This window comes from Geotrypetes seraphini, chromosome 12 (assembly GCF_902459505.1).
Source record: "Geotrypetes seraphini chromosome 12, aGeoSer1.1, whole genome shotgun sequence".
NCBI lineage: Eukaryota > Metazoa > Chordata > Amphibia > Gymnophiona > Dermophiidae > Geotrypetes > Geotrypetes seraphini.
In genome coordinates, this window is record NC_047095.1 from 76,765,626 (window position 1) to 76,783,958 (window position 18,333).

Below are 18,333 nucleotides of genomic sequence, written 5' to 3' on the forward strand. Positions count from 1 at the left end.
ATGTCCAGCTATCTTGATTGTAAACCGCCTAGAAGTCACAAGATTGTGGCGGTATAGAAGAATAAAGTTATTATTATTATTATTATTATTTTTTATCTCTGGTAATGAGCCATATGAAATAGATACACTTTTTAGTTTCTACTAGATGCTTGTGATCCAAACTGGCCACAGTTTGAGACAGAATTTTGGGCTCAATGTGGGTTGTAAGGGAGACCAGCAGCATGGTCTGTGGAGAGATGATGGCGCACTCTGGTGAGAGGTAAGCATCACTAGACTATGGGGAACAGAGTACTTCATGGTGAATCAGTTTTCAGTCACTGCTTGTGTTTGGGCTTAAATAACCCTCCAGTATTGATGGCCGTGACTGCATTATTAAGCAGTGTGAATGGAGTTCTTGAGAAGATAGTTTGATGTGTCTGTCATCTGATGAGTTTGATTTTGCTGATTTCCTTCATTTGTTTGAACAGCGGCTAACAGAAGGTCGGGTCCCTGTCTTCAGCCATGAAGTGGTGCCAGACCACCTAAGAACCAAGCCAGACCCTGAGGTAGAGGAGCAAGAGAAACAGCTATGTGCAGATGCAGCTCATATCGCCCCGGACTTGGCTCAGGTATGGAAGAAATAGAGTCCCCAAAAATGCGATAAAAATACAAAAGTCATTATTATGATTATATAATCCTTTATAGCCTGGAGCCCAGAAGGGGCATCCTATACAGAATCTCCCTGCCGCTATAGGTATAACAGCCTGTCTCACCCCCTCCAACGATCGCCAGCAGGAGATGCCCCCCCGACGCCCCAGTAGGGTGCCAACCCCTCCTGCCTGAAGCCCGCCTGCATGATCGCTGGCAGGAGAGTGCTAATCTCTCCTGCCGGAAGACTGCCCATCCGCACGATCGCCGGCAGGAGGGTGCCTAACCCCTCCTGCAGAAGGAGGCCCCACCTCTGGACACCCTCCCCTGCGCTAACACACTCCCCCCCCCACCATACCCCCCCCCTCCCCACTAACCTTTAATCGTTGGCTGGACGGACGGGTCTTGCTACCATCCGGCAGGCCCGCCTCATCGAAATGAGGCGTGCCACCTCTTTCTGGCCCATCCACGATAAGCCTAAGGTCTGATTGGCCCAGGAGCTCTAGGAGCTTGGGCCAGTCAGGCCTAAGGCTTATCGAGGATGGACAGGCCCGCCTCATTTCGACGAGGTGGGCCTGCCGGCCGGCCAGTAGCAAGACCCAGCCAGCCAGCCAATGAAAAGGTTAGTGGAGGGGGGGTCCACGGGGGGAGTGTGTTTGCACAGGGGAGGTGTCTGCTGCAGGAGGGTTTGAGCACCCTCCTGCCGGCAATCATGTTGGTGGGTGGGGATGGGCGGACCTGATAAGCCTAAGGCCTGATTGGCCTAGGAGCCTGGGCCAATGAGGCCTTAGGCTTATCGGGGATGGGCAGGCCCACCTCATTTCGACGAGGCAGGCCTGACGGATGGACGGTAGCAAGACCCGGCTGGCCAACGATTAGAGGTTAGGGGGGTCCTTCGGGGGGGCATCCTCTGGCAGGAGGGGTTGGGCACCCTCCTGCCAGCGATCTTCGGGGAGGGACAGGCAGCTGCGGCCACTATACTTAACACAGCAGGGAGATCCCTTGCCTAGATAAGTATAGCAGCCGCTTCTACTTACAATGTAGCCCAGCATTTTGTTGGCCTACATTGTAAGCGTCTCCCGCTCTACTAGGGAGACGCTTAGGGCCACCTAAGGCTACCACCTAGCCTTAGGCGAGCTTAGGCAGTCTTGTGGGCCGCCATAGGCTCCCAGAGGTGCCTTCAATATAGGCGGCCTGCCTGGGGAGCATTTTTTTTTTTTAAATGTGTGTCCTGATTGGCTGATTAGACAGTTGAGGACACTTACAGCTGCCTAAAATCGAGATGCATTTTGCAAAATCTGGGCCTTAGTGCGTGCTAAGTGACTTAGAACCCTTGGATGAATTCCCCCCTAAATGAATCTTGCCTTGATGATTGAAACTAATCACATAACTAAAAAAAATGACAAAAAATGGACTGAGTGAATTTCGGGAAAGTGCTCTTTATACGTTAAACTATTACATTCTTTGTTTATTTAAAAGTCTCTTAAGTAAGTTAAAAAGCTTTCTCTTAGGTTTTTTAAAAGGCAGTTAATAGGCTAGTTTAAAAACTTTAGTATTTGATTCTCACCTATGTTCCCTCCAAGTAGAGCCCATGAGCATTTTACATGGTCGCTCAAAAAAATACTGACCAGACCCAACTTTCCAGTATAAAAAAAATGAATTAAACTAAATCATATCAAATACCATATGTGTGATGGTTTTTACGTGCTGTATACTGAAATGGATTCCTAATGCTGGGATTAAAAATTGCTGGGTTTTAAAACTTAGTTTTTCACAGCTACAACATAAATTTGGATTAAGTAAATCACAAAATTTTAAGTGGATGCAGTTGAAGCAAGCTATTCAGGAGGGGTTCCCTGAATGGAAAGATCTTAATATTCAGTATAGTTTGGAATTCTTATGCTTTCAGGCAGATTTTTTGGGACACCAAGCCGCACAGTGGTGTAAATTGCTGTATGGATATTTGAATAAAAAACAAAAAACTAGTCTTAGGGATATTTGGAGCATTGAGATCAAGCACCAAATTTCTGCTTCTCAATGGCCACAACTTTGGTCTTGGAGATTAAAAATTACAAGGTCAGCATCTATGAGACTAACTTGGTTCTTTTTGTTACATAGAGCTTTTTGGACCCCAGTTCGCTTACAAAAGTTGGACCGCTCTAGGTCTAATAGATGTAATTTAAATGCTGGGACTCTAGATCATTTACTTTTTTTCTGTCCCTTTGTCAATGCCTTTTGGAAGTTAATTTGGCCCCAAATTAATTCAATGTTAGAAAATCATATTGCCCTTTCATATGATACTATTTTATTTGGTACATCTATGAGATTCAAGAGTCAAATTTCAACAAATAACAATAAGCTTTTGCTTATACTGACAGGGGTTGCCATTCAACATATTACTGGAAATTGGAAGGATTATACTAAACTTAATTATACTTTTTGGTGGAATTCAGTTTGTCATATTTATAAAATGGAGAGAGTGCTTGCTATACAGCAAGGAAATTATAATAGTTTCAAAAAGATTTGGGGGCCATTGATTACATATTCTAATGATTAGACACTTTGGACACCTTTTTATTACATAGGAATATTTTTAGTGTGGGATTGGGGAGGTATGTCTTGTATTTTTAATGGGTTTGTTCCTGATGAATGGGCTGGATGTGGGTGGAGTCTCTTTTACATGCATTTAATAATAATGTTAAGAATGTCAAGTGATTTTGTACAAATTAATTGATTTAATATTGTACACCTGTTGCAAGATTTGAAAACGAATAAAGAATATAAAAAAAAACACAACTTGTTGCTCACACAAAAATAAATTTGCATGCACCCAGCTACTCCTTAGAGGGAGCATTGATTCCTACTCCTTCCCTCAACTCCCACCCATCCCTCATTCAATCCCACCCATCCCTCATTCAATCTTTGATTCTAATTTACCAACTCACCGAGATAGGCATAAACTCCACAGTCCTTGACTGGTTCTCGAAGTTCTTACGCTCCCTACATAGTCAACATGAAGGGCACTTCTTCCTCCCCCTGGAACCCGATCTGTGGAGTCCCGCAAGGCTCACCTCTCTCTCCTATCCTCTTCAACATTTATATGTCCTCCCTTAAACTCCTCCATCTCTCCCCCCTTGAAACACTCTACACTTAGCAGACGACATCTTTGTCCTCCTCGAGACTGACCGGAACCTCACCAACCTCTCGGCGAACATATCCTCATGTATAACGAACCTTCAATCCTGGGCCCACATTGTGCAGATGAAACTGAACGAATCTAAAACAAAACTTCTCTGGCTTGGCCCAAAATTGGACCAACTGCCAACCTCCATCCCACTGTCCTCTGGCCCCACTCTGCATCTTGAATATTCTAGTAAAGTTCTGGGAGTCATCATTGACTCTACACTTTCCTTCAACGACCACCTCAACTCCCTAGTAAAAAAATGTTTCTTCAGCCTTCACATGCTGAGAAAAGTGAGATCCTGTTTCCATCAAAAACACTTTGCCGTCCTTGTCCAATCCACCATCCTTTCCAGACTGAACTACTGCAACTCTATCTACCTTAGCCTAACAAAAAAAAATCTTCAAAGACTCCAGCGGATTCAGAATACCGCTGCTAAGCTTATCTTCGCAAAAAGCAAATTTGACCATGTCTCACCGCTTTTATCCAAGCTCCACTGGCTTCCGATTATCTCCAGAGTCCACTTCAAATGTGCCTGCCTCACTTTCAAGATCCTACACGGTATCCTCCCTCCCTTCATTCCTATATGTTTGTATGTGTTTACTAACCTAACCTGGTTCTGTTTAGTAATTTAATTTTAATTTGTTCTTAAGACACTTTTTATTTCTTTTTTTTCCAAATCTTTATTCATTTTAATACATACATCAAGTGTACATTAAATACAAACTATCATAATACATTATCACTTGAAAATTCCATCACAATGTGTATCTAAAAGCTTTATATCCCACCCCCCTCCCATAACCATACACAAATAATAAAATTCATATGTATATTAATCATTTAAAAATATGCAATATATATATGCAATTCTCCCTAATTCCCCCACCCCTCCCTTCCTTCAATTATCACATAAGGAAAAAGAATAATAAATTAACATTAATCATTATAATATTTTATTATTGGCCCCCACACACCCTGAAATCTATTAAAATAACCATTTTGTACTGCAATTAACCTTTCCATTTTGTACAGATGACACACTGAGTTCCACCAGAAGCTGTAATTTAGTCTAGAACAATTCTTCCAATTAAGTGTTATTTGTTGTATCCCCACACCTGTAAGGATCATCAGAAGCTTATGATTTGCTGCAGATATTTGGCTTTTAGATCTCATACACATTCCAAATAGAACTGTATCATATGACAATGCCACATGATTTTCCATTAAAAGATTAACTTGATCCCAGATTGATAACCAAAATGCCTGAATATATGGACAATAAAATAAAAGATGATCCAGAGTTCCGACTTCAATTTTACAATGCCAGCACCTATTAGACTTAGAGCAATCTAATTTTTGCAATCTAGTAGGGGTCCAGAATGCTCTATGCAACAAGAAGAACCATGTTTGCCTAATAGATGCCGACATCGTACCTTTAATTCTCCAAGACCAAATACGTGGCCATTGAGATGCATTAATCTGATGCTTAATCTCAATGCTCCAAATATCTCTTAATCCATTTTTAGGTTTCTTATTCAAATAATTAGATAAAATTTTATACCACTTTGCGGCCTGGTGTCCCAGAAAATCTGCCTGAAAACATAGGAATTCTAAGCTATAATGATCATGTAAAGATTTCCATTCAGGGAACCTTACCTGAATAGCTTGCTTCAACTGCAACCACTTATAACTTTGTTTTTTATTTAGACCATATTTATGTTGCAATTGTGAAAAATCAAGCAGTTTACCATTATGAATAACTTCATTTAAGGATCTTATATCTGCTTTAATCCAATCTTTCCAGACAACCTTAAACCCGCCTATTTGTATCTTGGAATTTACCCAAATAGATTGATGTGTAGATTTTCCAATAGACCCAGGAGTTAATTTGTCTACAAATCTTAATGTTTTCCAAGTATCCATTAATACTCTATTGTCCTTACGTACTCTAGGCATCTTTACACTGAGCAGAAGATCAAGTCTAAGTGGGAATATAAGCGACCTCTCAACCCATAACCAGTCTGGCAGTTGTTCCAAAAGCTCTGGGAGGACCCAATACATACCTTGGCGCATGATATAGGATTGGTGATACCTATAAAAATAGGGGAAATTTACCCCACCCTCCTTAATTGGCCTTTGTAGAGACACTAGAGCAACTCTTGCAATTTTACCCAGCCAAATAAATTTAACCAGAATACTATTTAACTTTTTATAGAAAGACCCCTGAAAAAACACTGGTATCATGCCCAATTGGTAACAAACCACAGGCAGAATCATCATTTTAACAGTTTGAACTCTTCCCCACCATGACAAATGCAAAGGATTCCATTGCTCACACAACTCAGTTACTTTTTGTAATAAAAATTTTTCATTTACTCTCATTGTCTCTTCGAGTGTATCTTTCAACCAAATGCCTAAGTATTTTATTCCATCTTCTTTCCAAATAAAAGGAAAAGAATCAAATATACCTTTTGTACAATACACATTTAAATGTAAAATTTCCGATTTAGTCCAATTTATTTTGTATCCTGAGAATTTTCCAAATGTATCAATTACTTCAAGTAGACATGGAATTGTTGTTTCTGAATTTCTCAAATGAAGCAAAATATCATCCGCATAAGCGAATACTTTATAATCCACTCCCGCACATGGAATACCCTGTATGTCCCTTGCCTATCGAATAGCTAATAACAAGGGTTCAAGTACTATATCAAAAAGCAAAGGAGATAACGGACAACCCTGTCTAACCCCCCTCTGCAATTTAAAAGCATCCGAAAAATTATTATTATTTATATATAAACGAGCAGTCGGGGAGCTATACAGTGCTTGAATCATTTGTACAAATCCGGAACCAATACTAAACCATTCCATAGCTTGATACTTGAATTTCCATTCTACACGATCAAAAGCTTTCTCAGCATCTAATGATGCTGAAAAAGCCAGATCATTAATTTGTTTTGTTAAATAATACATCTAAAATGCCAATATAGTATTATTGGAAGAGTGTCTTTGAGCAACAAATCCAGTTTGATGCATACCTATTATATGCGGAAGAGCTTTAGCCAATCTTAATGCTAAAATCTTAGCTAATAATTTACCATCTACATTTATTAAAGAAATAGGCCTGTAATTTGAAACCATTTGGCTTTGGCAAAACAATAGTTAAAGATTCTGCCATAGTGCCTGATATACAACCTTTATTCAGTTGATCCTGATATAATTTTAACAAATATGGTAAAAGGGAAATTTGAAATTCTTTATAAAACTCTACCGTAAATCCATCTCCACCTGGAGCGGTCCCAACTCTAAGGGACTTTAATGCTGTTTGTAACTCTTTTAGTTATATAGGTTCATTTAAACTTCTTTTTATATGATCAGGAACCTTAGGACCTTCAACTAAACTCAAAAAATCCAACCCATCTTTCTCTTTATTTGCATAAGACTCAGAAGAATAAAGGGACTTGTAATAATTCAAAAATTGTTTTAATATATTTCCAATCTGAGAATGAGAATTCCCTAAATCATCTTTAATTATGCCTATTTTCTCTTTCCTTTTCTTTTAAATAATTTTGCCTGTAGTTTGTTACCAAATGGGGATGATACCAGTTTTCTTTCAAGAATCTTTTTATAAAAAACTAAATAGAATTTTGACAAAATTTATTTGGCTTGGTAAAAATCCTAGAATTGCTTTAGTGTCGTTGCAAGGGCCAATTGTGGAGGGCGGGGTAAATTTTCCCAATTTTTATAGATATCATCAAGCCTATATTTTACGTCAAGGTATGTATTGGATCCTCCCAGAGCCCACTGATAATATTCCAGACTGGTTCTGGTTAGAATGGAGACTTATGTTTCCCTTGTGTCTTAGTCATGTAGTTAGTATCAAAATGCCAAGGTTATATAAAGAACATAAAATTTTTATGGATACCTGGAAAACTTTAAGATATATAAGTAATCTAACTCCTATTCCAATAAGTAAATCAACAACTCAAACAATTTGGTTAAACCCCAAGATCAAAATTGGCGATTTTAAAATCATCTGGAAGCATTGGATGATAGCAGGTATTCGTATTTTGGAAGATGTAATAAAAAATGGTAAGTTGCTGGAGTTTTCACAATTGCAACATATATTTAATCTTAATAAATCACAATATTTTAGATGGTTGCAATTGAAGCAGTCCATTCAGGAAGGGTTCCCTGAATGGAAAAATCTTACTAATTATCATAGTTTGGAATTCTTATGTTTCCAGATGGATTCAATGGATCATAAAGCCGCACAGTGGTATAAATTAATATCCGGATTTGTAAATAAAAAACCAAAAAATGGTCTTAGAGACATTTGGATCATTGAGATAAAGCATCAAATTAATGCATCTCAATGGCCACGACTTTGGTCTTGGAGGTTAAAATGTACGGTGTCAGCATCTATGAGACAAACTTGGTTTTTTCTTCTGCATAGAGCTTTTTGGACCCCTGTTCGTTTACAAAAGATAGATAGTTCTAAATCTAATAGATGCTGGCATTGTCATATTGAAATCGGGATATTAGATCACCTTTTATTCTATTGTCCATTTATCTTATCATTCTGGAAATCAATTTGGCCTCATATCAATAGGATGTTAGAAAATCCGGTAGCCTTGACATATGATACTATTCTATTTGGAACAACTATGAGAGCAAGAAGTCAAATTTCATCAAGTAACAACAAACTTCTGTTTATTTTAACTGGAATAGCAATACAACAAATAACATAATTAGAAAAACATGACAGGTTAAATTACAATTTCTGGTGGAATTCTGTATGCCATATATACAAAATGGAACTCACCATTGCAACACAAAAAGGATATGTGAGTAAATTTCAAAAAGTCTGGGGACCGTTAACAGATTTCTGTAATGAATGATTAAATTTTCCCATGATAAGATTTTTGAATAGAGGGGAATGGGGTGGGATTTTATTTCTGATTATTACATACTGAATTCTACTGATCAACGGCTCCCCCTTCTGCTTCTATTCCTTTCTCTCCTCTCTTCTACCTTCCAAAGTATTTAGATCAATGCTGTCTTGTTAAAATGTTTATTTTATTTTTATTTTTCCTCTAACTCTACTTTTCACTTCTCTATTACCCTCCAGGTACTTTAGTTAGATTGTGAGCCTTCGGGACAGTAAGGGAATTTTTCAAGTACCTTTCTTATTTCTAATCTTAATGTATATTTTCTGTAAACCGCTTAGAACCTAACGGATGTAGCGGTATATAAGAAATAAATTACCGTATTTTCACGCAAATAACACGCACCCGTATAAAACGCGCACACGAATATAGCGCGCAGAAATCACGATGATTTGCACAAAAACTTTGATATACCGCGCTCACGGGTATACCGCGCATGCTGCCCGACGCTCCTTTCGCCCGCCCTGACTTTCCGTGCGCTGTCCCGACTCTCCGTTCACCCCCCCTGACTTCCGTGCACTGTCCCCCCTTGAAGGTCTGTCCCCATCCTGAAAGCCTGATGCCCCCCCCCCCGACGTCCGATACATCCCTCCCCCCCCCCCGAAGGACCGCCGACTCCCCAACAATATCGGGCCAGGAGGGAGCCCAAATCCTCCTGGCCACGGCGACCCCCTAACCCCACCCCGCACTACATTACGGGCAGGAGGGATCCCAGGCCCTCCTGCCCTCGACGCAAACCCCCCTCCCCCCCAAGAACCTCCGACCGCCCCCCAGCCGACCCGCGATCCCCCTGGCGACCCCCACGACCCCCCCACCCCCCTTACACCGCCGACTTCCCGACTTCCCGACAACACCGCCGACTTCCCGACAATATCGGGCCAGAAGGGAGCCCAAACCCTCCTGGCCACGGCGACCCCCTAACCCCACACCGCACTACATTACGGGCAGGAGGGATCCCAGGCCCTCCTGCCCTCGACGCAAACCCCCCTCCCCCCCAAGAACCTCCGACCGCCTCCCAGCCGACCCGCGATCCCCCTGGCGACCCCCACGACCCCCCCCACCCCCCTTCCCCGTACCTTTCGTAGTTGGGCCAGAAGGGAGCCCAAACCCTCCTGGCCACGGCGACCCCCTAACCCCACCCCGCACTACATTACGGGCAGGAGGGATCCCAGGCCCTCCTGCCCTCGACGCAAACCCCCCTCCCCCCCAAGAACCTCCGACCGCCCCCCAGCCGACCCGCGATCCCCCTGGCGACCCCCACGACCCCCCCACCCCCCTTCCCCGTACCTTTAGTAGTTGGCCGGACAGACGGGAGCCAAACCCGCCTGTCCGGCAGGCAGCCAACGAAGGAATGAGGCCGGATTGGCCCATCCATCCTAAAGCTCCGCCTACTGGTGGGGCCTAAGGCGCGTGGGCCAATCAGAATAGGCCCTGGAGCCTTAGGTCCCACCTGGGGGCGCGGCCTGAGGCACATGGTCGGGTTGGGCCCATGTGCCTCAGGCCGCGCCCCCAGGTGGGACCTAAGGCTCCAGGGCCTATTCTGATTGGCCCACGCGCCTTAGGCCCCACCAGTAGGCGGAGCTTTAGGATGGATGGGCCAATCCGGCCTCATTCCTTCGTTGGCTGCCTGCCGGACAGGCGGGTTTGGCTCCCGTCTGTCCGGCCAACTACTAAAGGTACGGGGCAGGGGGGGGGGGGGGGTCGTGGGGGTCGCCAGGGGGATCGCGGGTCGGCTGGGGGGCGGTCGGAGGTTCTTGGGGGGGAGGGGGGTTTGCGTCGAGGGCAGGAGGGCCTGGGATCCCTCCTGCCCGTAATGTAGTGCGGGGTGGGGTTAGGGGGTCGCCGTGGCCAGGAGGGTTTGGGCTCCCTTCTGGCCCAACTACCAAAGGTACGGGGAAGGGGGGTGGGGGGGTCGTGGGGGTCGCCAGGGGGATCGCGGGTCGGCTGGGAGGCGGTCGGAGGTTCTTGGGGGGGAGGGGGGTTTGCGTCGAGGGCAGGAGGGCCTGGGATCCCTCCTGCCCGTAATGTAGTGCGGTGTGGGGTTAGGGGGTCGCCGTGGCCAGGAGGGTTTGGGCTCCCTTCTGGCCCGATATTGTCGGGAAGTCGGCGGTCGTTCGGGGTGGGGGTGCGAGTGGTCCTGCCGGGGGGGGGGGATGTATCGGACGTCGGGGAGTCGGCCGGGCAAGAGGGCTTGGGCTCCCTCTTGCTCCGATCGTGGATGCGGGTGTGGGTGGGAGCGCGTGCGAGCGGTCGTTCGGGGTGGGGGTGCGAGTGGTCCTGCCGGGGGGGGGGGATGTATCGGACGTCGGGGAGTCGGCCGGGCAAGAGGGCTTGGGCTCCCTCTTGCTCCGATCGTGGATGCGGGTGCGGATGGGAGCGCGTGCGAGCGGTCGTTCGGGGTGGGGGTGCGAGCGGTCCTGCTGGGGGGGTGAATCGGGCGTCGGGCGGGGTGGGAACTATGTTTTAAAACTTTGGTATACCGCGCTCACGCATATAACGCGCGAGGGGTATGCGCGGTAGGTAAAAACGCGTATAACGCGCGCGTTATATGCGTGAAAATACGGTACATTACAAGAAATAAATTACATTACATTTATCAATAATTGAATGAATTTACAATAAAGTCGATTTTATAGATTATTGATTGGGAGGGAGGGAGGGGTGTGGGATTATTATATTCAATAAGAATTATATAAATTTAGATTTCTTGCATAATATTATAACTTTATATAATATTAATTTTTCTAAAGAAATGTTAAATTTGATGTTAATATGTGAGTTAATCAAGTGTGTATATTTAAATTTCTAATGAGTTTATTTGAAACACTTGTTGTAACATAAGAAAATGAATAAAGATTTATAAATTAAAAAAAAAAAATAATTTGCCAATAATCTTCCAGCCTTATTTGAACTACCATAATGCAATGCTTGCTGAGCAAAAATGTCCTTCCTTACTAACCTAGAGGAAACCTCATTATATTCACATTTTTTTTAACAATATTTGAAATGTAGCCTGTTCCCACTTGTTTACCAATTGTAATTCTAAATTTTTAATCTCTTTTTCCAAGCTTACAAACTGCTTTCTTAGCTGTTTCTTATTATATGCAGAATATGAAATAATTTGTCCTCTCATAGTTGCTTTGAAAGCATCCCACAAAATTTCAGTCGATATTTCCTCTAAATCATTAAGTATAAAATAATCATTAATTTTGACCTGAAATTCTGTACAGAATTTAGAATCAGCAAGCAATGCATTATCAAACCTCCATACAGGTTTGGAATTATCTTGATCTACTAAATTTACAGTGGTACCTTGGATTACGAGCATAATCCGTTCCAGGAGCATGCTCGTAATCCAAAATGCTCATTTATCAAAGCGAGTTTCCCCAAAGGAAATAATGGAAACTCGCTTTGATGCGTTCCCCCCCCCCCGAGAACCGGCATTGCTCCCCTCGAAGGCCCCCCCCTGCGATCAGGCACCCCCCCCTGTGATCCGGCACTCCCCTGCCTCGAACTGGCACCCCCCCCCCGCCACGATCCGACCCCCCCCCCGACACGATTGGGCACCCCCCTGCCACGATCCGACATCCCCCCCGACACAATTGGGCACCCTCCCCCCGCCGCTTCTTACCCTCATCTGGGCACTCTTGAAGATCGGCCTACTCGTCTGCTGGGCCTTGAGCATCTGAGCATGCTCAAGGCCTGCGAGTTCACATTCACGTTCAGAATGTGAACTCGCAGGCCTTGAGCATGCTCAGATGCTCAAGGCCCAGCAGACGAGTAGGCAGATCTTCAAGAGCCCAGATGAGGGTAAGAAGCGGTGGGGGGGTGCCCAAATGTGTCAGGGGGGATGTCGGATCGTGTTGGGGGGGTGCTCAATCGTGGCGGTGGGGGGGGTCGGATCGTGGCGGGGGGGGAAGTGCCGGATTGCAGGGGGGGTGCTCGTAAATCGAGCCATGCTCGGTTTCCGAGGCACCGATTTTGTAAATGTTTTGCTCGTCTTGCAAAACACTCGCAAACCGGTGCACTCGTAAACCGAGGTACCACTGTACTTCTATCCATATACCACCATGATCTGATATTACTATTGATTCTATGGCAGCTTTTTCAACTTGCTGTAACATCTGATCTGAAACAAAAATATAATCAATTCTTGAAAATGATTGATGAACATGCGAACAAAATTCCCGATCATTAAAATGAAGAATACGCCATATATCTTTTAAATTACATGATTGTATTAAATTATCTAAACCCATTGATTTCATAATTCTGTTAGGTTTTTTATCCATTATTGGATCTATAACAGCATTGAAATCCCCCGCCACCACTAAATTAGTAGCAGCCAGTGGTAATACTAATTGTTGTAGAGATTTAAAGAATTCACTTTGATTCGAATTAGGGGCATATATATTTAATAACGCCATTGTAGTATTACCCATGCTCATGTCAACAAGTACCCACCTTCCTAGAGGATCTGCCTTAACCATATTAAATGTTGCCGAACATTTTTTGTTAACCAAGATTGCTACTCCTGCCTTTTTTTTTTAATCGCTGGTGCAAATAAACATTGTTTTATCCAATTACCTGACAGCTTCATGGATTCTGACCCAGACAAATGTGTCTTCTGTAGAAAACAAATATCTATATTCTGTTGCTTAATATATATGACAATACCTTTTTCCTTTTTATTGGGTGATTGAGGCCATTTACGTTCAAGGAGAAAATTTTAAAACCCATTATATAAATGAAATTTATTATACAAATATATCAATCTCAAAAATAAAATATAAACTTTTTCCTCATACCAAAAACTTACACCCCCCCTTACACCCGTTCTACTCTTCATCAGGAGGGATCACTCTAAACATAAAATTAAAAACCTCTACTGAGTTTAATTTGATTAACGTTATCAATCTTATACGTTACTACCTTCTTAAATACTATTCTATAAATATTGCTTAAACCTCTTTTAACCACATTATTATCATACCTCATAGTCGGCAACAACTGCCTGGGGATAAACAACGAGACAGGGCTCTCAACATTACTCTGACTTTTGTGTCTCTATTTATACTGAGGTGTTCCACCTTGACTTAACTGGAAGTGACGTCTTTCTAGCGAAGCTAATAAGTCATAAACCTAACCACTCAACTTCGGAATTTAAACCTGTAATAGTATATGTTCTCCAATTGAATATAAATCTTTGTTCTTTATATTCCAGTAGCTTAGATAGGTCTCCTGAATAATCTTTAATGTGAATTAGGACAGTATAACGTAATGAATCTAAAGTGTGAGCTTCTTGTATCCAATGGGCAACCAAAGGGGCGGTAACCCGAGCTCTCCGGATGTTACTGAGATGCTCGGTTATCCGTATCTTGATCTACTAGTTTGACCTATATAAAGTTTGCCACATGGACAAACTATACAGTAGATAACCCCACTGGACTCAGTCCGTTTCAGTTGATAAAATAAACTGTCTTCCATTTGAATTAGGAACCTCTATTCTATTGTTTTCCCAAACATAGTTACAGTTGCTACAATGACCACACTTCTGATGAGGAGGAAGTTGTCGTATTCTATAGTCATATTTTCTATGTTTCAGTTGTTCCCCTATGTTCCTACCTCGGGTAAACACAAATTTTGGTCTTTCTCTTAATGAAGGATGAAACTGTAAAATAGACCAATGATTTAAAATGACTTTTTTAATAGCATTGCTTTTGTTTGTGTATGGGAGAACACATGCTATATTTTGATCCTGATTACGATTCACGGGTAGGAGGAGCCAAGAACGATGACAATTTTTGGCTTGTTTCCATGCTTTTTTTAATTATTCTACTTGGGTAACCTCTGTCACGAAATTTATTATACACTGTACTGGCTTGCCTGTCAAAATCTTCATTCTGTGAACAAATCCTCCTTAATCTAAGGAATTGACCTATCGGAATACTATTCCTCAGAACACAGGGATGGAAACTTTGGTATTGTAACAATGTGTTACGGTCCGATGTCTTCCTGTGAAGACTGGTGACTATTCGATTACTGTCCTTGAAAAGCTCAATATCTAGAAAGGTTTATGGTTTAATTTTATTTAATATATCACCCTTCCTTAGACAATAACAGAGCATACATGGCGCCTGTATGGAAGGCAATGGAAGGAGAAAGATGAGAGATGTTAAAACGCTGTAGTTGTGAAGTGCTGTAGGTTGCATATGGTCAGTTATACATAACATAACCTACATTTTTATTTCTATTTTGCAAAAGCTTTTTAGTTCTATGTGGGTTACAAAAGAGTGGACTGACCATCTTCATGAGCTACAATAGATGGAACATTTGCATCGACAAGTTAACAATAGTTTTACATCAATACATTGCTTTGGAGGGATTACTAGAGTTTTGAGAACAGTGGATGAATCCCAATTGTTTAGGTTAATCAGTTCATTTTATTCTGCTATTATTTACTGGTGCTCTATATTTTTTTACTAGTTTGTATTTTTACTCCTATATTTTGGGTAATTTTGTGGTGGCATCTTAGTTTTGATTTCTGAAATAACGACCTTCAGAATGTCCATAGGAATTTAAACACGCACAGAGGAATCTAAACTCTTTCTGATCACATCTGTATCATTGCCACATTCAAGGTGTCTAATCATTTTCTTTCTCTTTTTACAGAAACAGTTTCAGAGCCTGAATAAAATGTGCTCAAATCTACTGGAGAAGATCAGCAAAGAAGAGCGCGAGTCTGAGAGTGGAGGTAGAGTAATATGCAGGCATCATTTGGAGATGATTATGTGAACAGTTGCATTATCTGTGTGATCAAGAAGAAACTCCTGCTGATAAGATTTTCTTCCTATTGATTATACACAAAAGATTCCAAATCCTATTAGTTGGATCCTTGTTTACCTTACTTGATTTCCTCACCATCTAAATTTTTGACCCTTCTAAATGAATAGGTGCACTCTTTACTTGCCTCAGGTATATTTGATGGAGATATGGGAGGAATTTTTAGTACTCCTTGATTTAAAGGAATCCATAGGCCTGTTACCTCAGTTGCTTTGTTCACAATACTTCTAGAGCAGGGGTGCCCAAATGGTCAATCGCGATCGACCAGTAGATCGCAAAGGCAACACAAGTCGATCGCATTGCCTTTGCAATCTTTTTCTCCCTGCTGCTTCCCCAAGCCAGGCCTGGCATGTACAAGCGCCGGATTCACAAGACTTCATCTCTGAGGTCAATTCTGACGTCGGAGAGGAAGTTCTGGGCCAGCCAATCGCTGGCCACGAAAGATTCAGAGGATTCCATTTAAGAATTTGAGCTTTGATAGTATTCAGTAAATGAGATGTACAATTCTCGAGGGTGGAGTCCAGAGTCTTACCAAATGGAATGCCCAAATATTTCAACGAGGAGTCAGACCAACGAAAGCCATATTGAGTAATTGAATGCTGATGTACATGAGAGTTCAAAGGCATGAGTTCCGTTTTATCATTGTTTAGTTTATATCCTGAAACAGCTGCGAAGTCATCAATAAGAGAGAGCAGAGCAGGAATGGAATCAGGAGATAGATACAGAAGAACATCATCTGCATAAGCAGAGAACTTCACTTCAGAGTCACCGCAGCGCACCCCGCAAATATGATCATTAGCTCTGATGGAATGTAAAAAAGGCTCCAGTGCTAGGTTGAAAAGCAGAGGTGAAAGAGGGCACCCTTGTCTCGTGCCTTGGTAGGCTTAAATTGAGCAGATGTAAGACCGTTAATTCGTACAAAAGCTGCTATGTCCTGAGAAGGACATTATACAGCTATACCCCATGGGAAGAGAGAGCATAAGGGAAGTATAGTCAGCGCACTGACAATATTAATAGGGTATCCTCTTAAAATATAATCGAGGTGCCCAGTGTAAACAATGTACAATCCAAGATATATGCAAGGTCAATCATAAACTGTTTGAGCAACCCACATATAATAACATTTGAAAAACACCAAAATGATGTGCATTAAGAACATTAAACTAGCACATATTTTGTAAATGGTAATGCAGAAATACCTTCTTAGAATAATAAAGAGATTCCCAGATGGTAGTAAACTATAAAAACAATCTTGTGAGAGGGACAGAGGAGACCCCAAAAGCATAATATTATGATGAGGAGCATGGCTGAAATAATGATGGAATAATGAATTAATGAAATACAGCATGGCAGCATACATTAAACAATCGAGTGGTACATGGACATCCGATATTAAGGAAGACATAGTATAATATAGACACAAAAAGTCATATACATGTATTCAAGGCTGCTCCTATAAATAGCAGGTGAATTATGAGCAATTAATGCATGTACAAGACCAGCAGGGTATAAAAAGTGTTGTAGGCATGTATAATGGCTAGTAAGAGATGCAGCAGACAATAATCTAGCATTGTGAAATACTATAACGAATTAATGACAATTAATAAATGAAAATTGCATAAGGAGATCAGCTCATATGTAGAAACAACATAATCTAACGTTGAAGAGACATTACATGTAGTTTAAAGAAAGCAAATCGCATAAGAGAGACATGTGAATTAAAGAAAAATACATAGAGGCAAACAAAAAGCATAGAACAACTAATGCACAGGTGGATAAACAAAGTAATAGGAATAGAGTAAACAATATAGCACCAGAGGAACAGTAAGTAGTAGGGCAGCATACGGTGCAATGTGCAGGTAATAACACTTGATCAGAACACTAGAATTAAATGATTAATAGATGAGACATGAAAAATTCATAAAGCCCTGTGATTCAGTGCAGCGGACTTAGAAACAGCAGTAAAACAAAAAAGTGAGACAAGAAAAGTACATCCTGATGTGACAAATATATATTACATTACATTACATTACATTAGTGATTTCTATTCCGCTTGTGCCTTGCGGTTCTAAGCGGATTACAAGTTAGAAGACTGGACATTTCCAGTAGCATTGCAGTACATGTAATCAAGAATGCGTCAAGTTACAATTGTTATTCTGGACTTTTCCAGGAGAAATTGATAGCAGATAGTAGATAGTGATAGGTTGTTTAGACGAATAGAGATAATATTGTCCGGATTCTGTTGTTTAGACGAATAGAGATAATACTGTCCGGATTCAAGGTGTTGCTGGTGGTGGTGGTAGGGTGGTCATGAGAGCATTTTCTAATACTTTTGTGAGGTTATGATGATGGGAAGTGTTTTTTGAAGAGATGAGTTTTGATTTCTTTTCGGAATACTTTAGTGTCTATTGATTTGGTCAGTAGATTGGTGATGGTAGTATCGATCTTTGCTGCCTGTGTCGCTAAAAGGCTGTCATATAGTTTCTTTCGTCGTGTTCCTTTGAGAGGGGGGTGAGTGAATAGGCTCTGAGTTCTCCTTAGTCTGTGTGAGAGGTTACGGTGTATTCTGTTGTTTAGGTAGCTGGGTGCTGTTCCATGTATTACTTTGTATAGTAGACAGTAGAATTTGAACTGGGATCTTGCTTTTATTGGTAGCCAGTGTGAGTCTAGGTATGCTTTGGTGATGTGGTCATATTTGCCTAGTGAGTAGATGATTCTGAGGGCTGTGTT

The 18,333-nt window shown here is 41.9% G+C and overlaps 1 protein-coding gene across 3 annotated transcripts in view; it reads left to right on the forward strand.

The window, feature by feature from the left end:
• Positions 1-18,333, forward strand: part of MED8 (mediator complex subunit 8) — a 69,126-nt gene that overhangs the window by 34,672 nt on the left and 16,121 nt on the right. For all 3 annotated transcript variants that reach the window (XM_033916165.1, XM_033916164.1, XM_033916166.1), the window contains 2 exons: positions 468-608; positions 15,433-15,514. In XM_033916165.1, the coding sequence (XP_033772056.1) occupies positions 468-608; positions 15,433-15,514 (223 nt within the window). The remainder of the gene's footprint in view (positions 1-467; positions 609-15,432; positions 15,515-18,333) is intronic.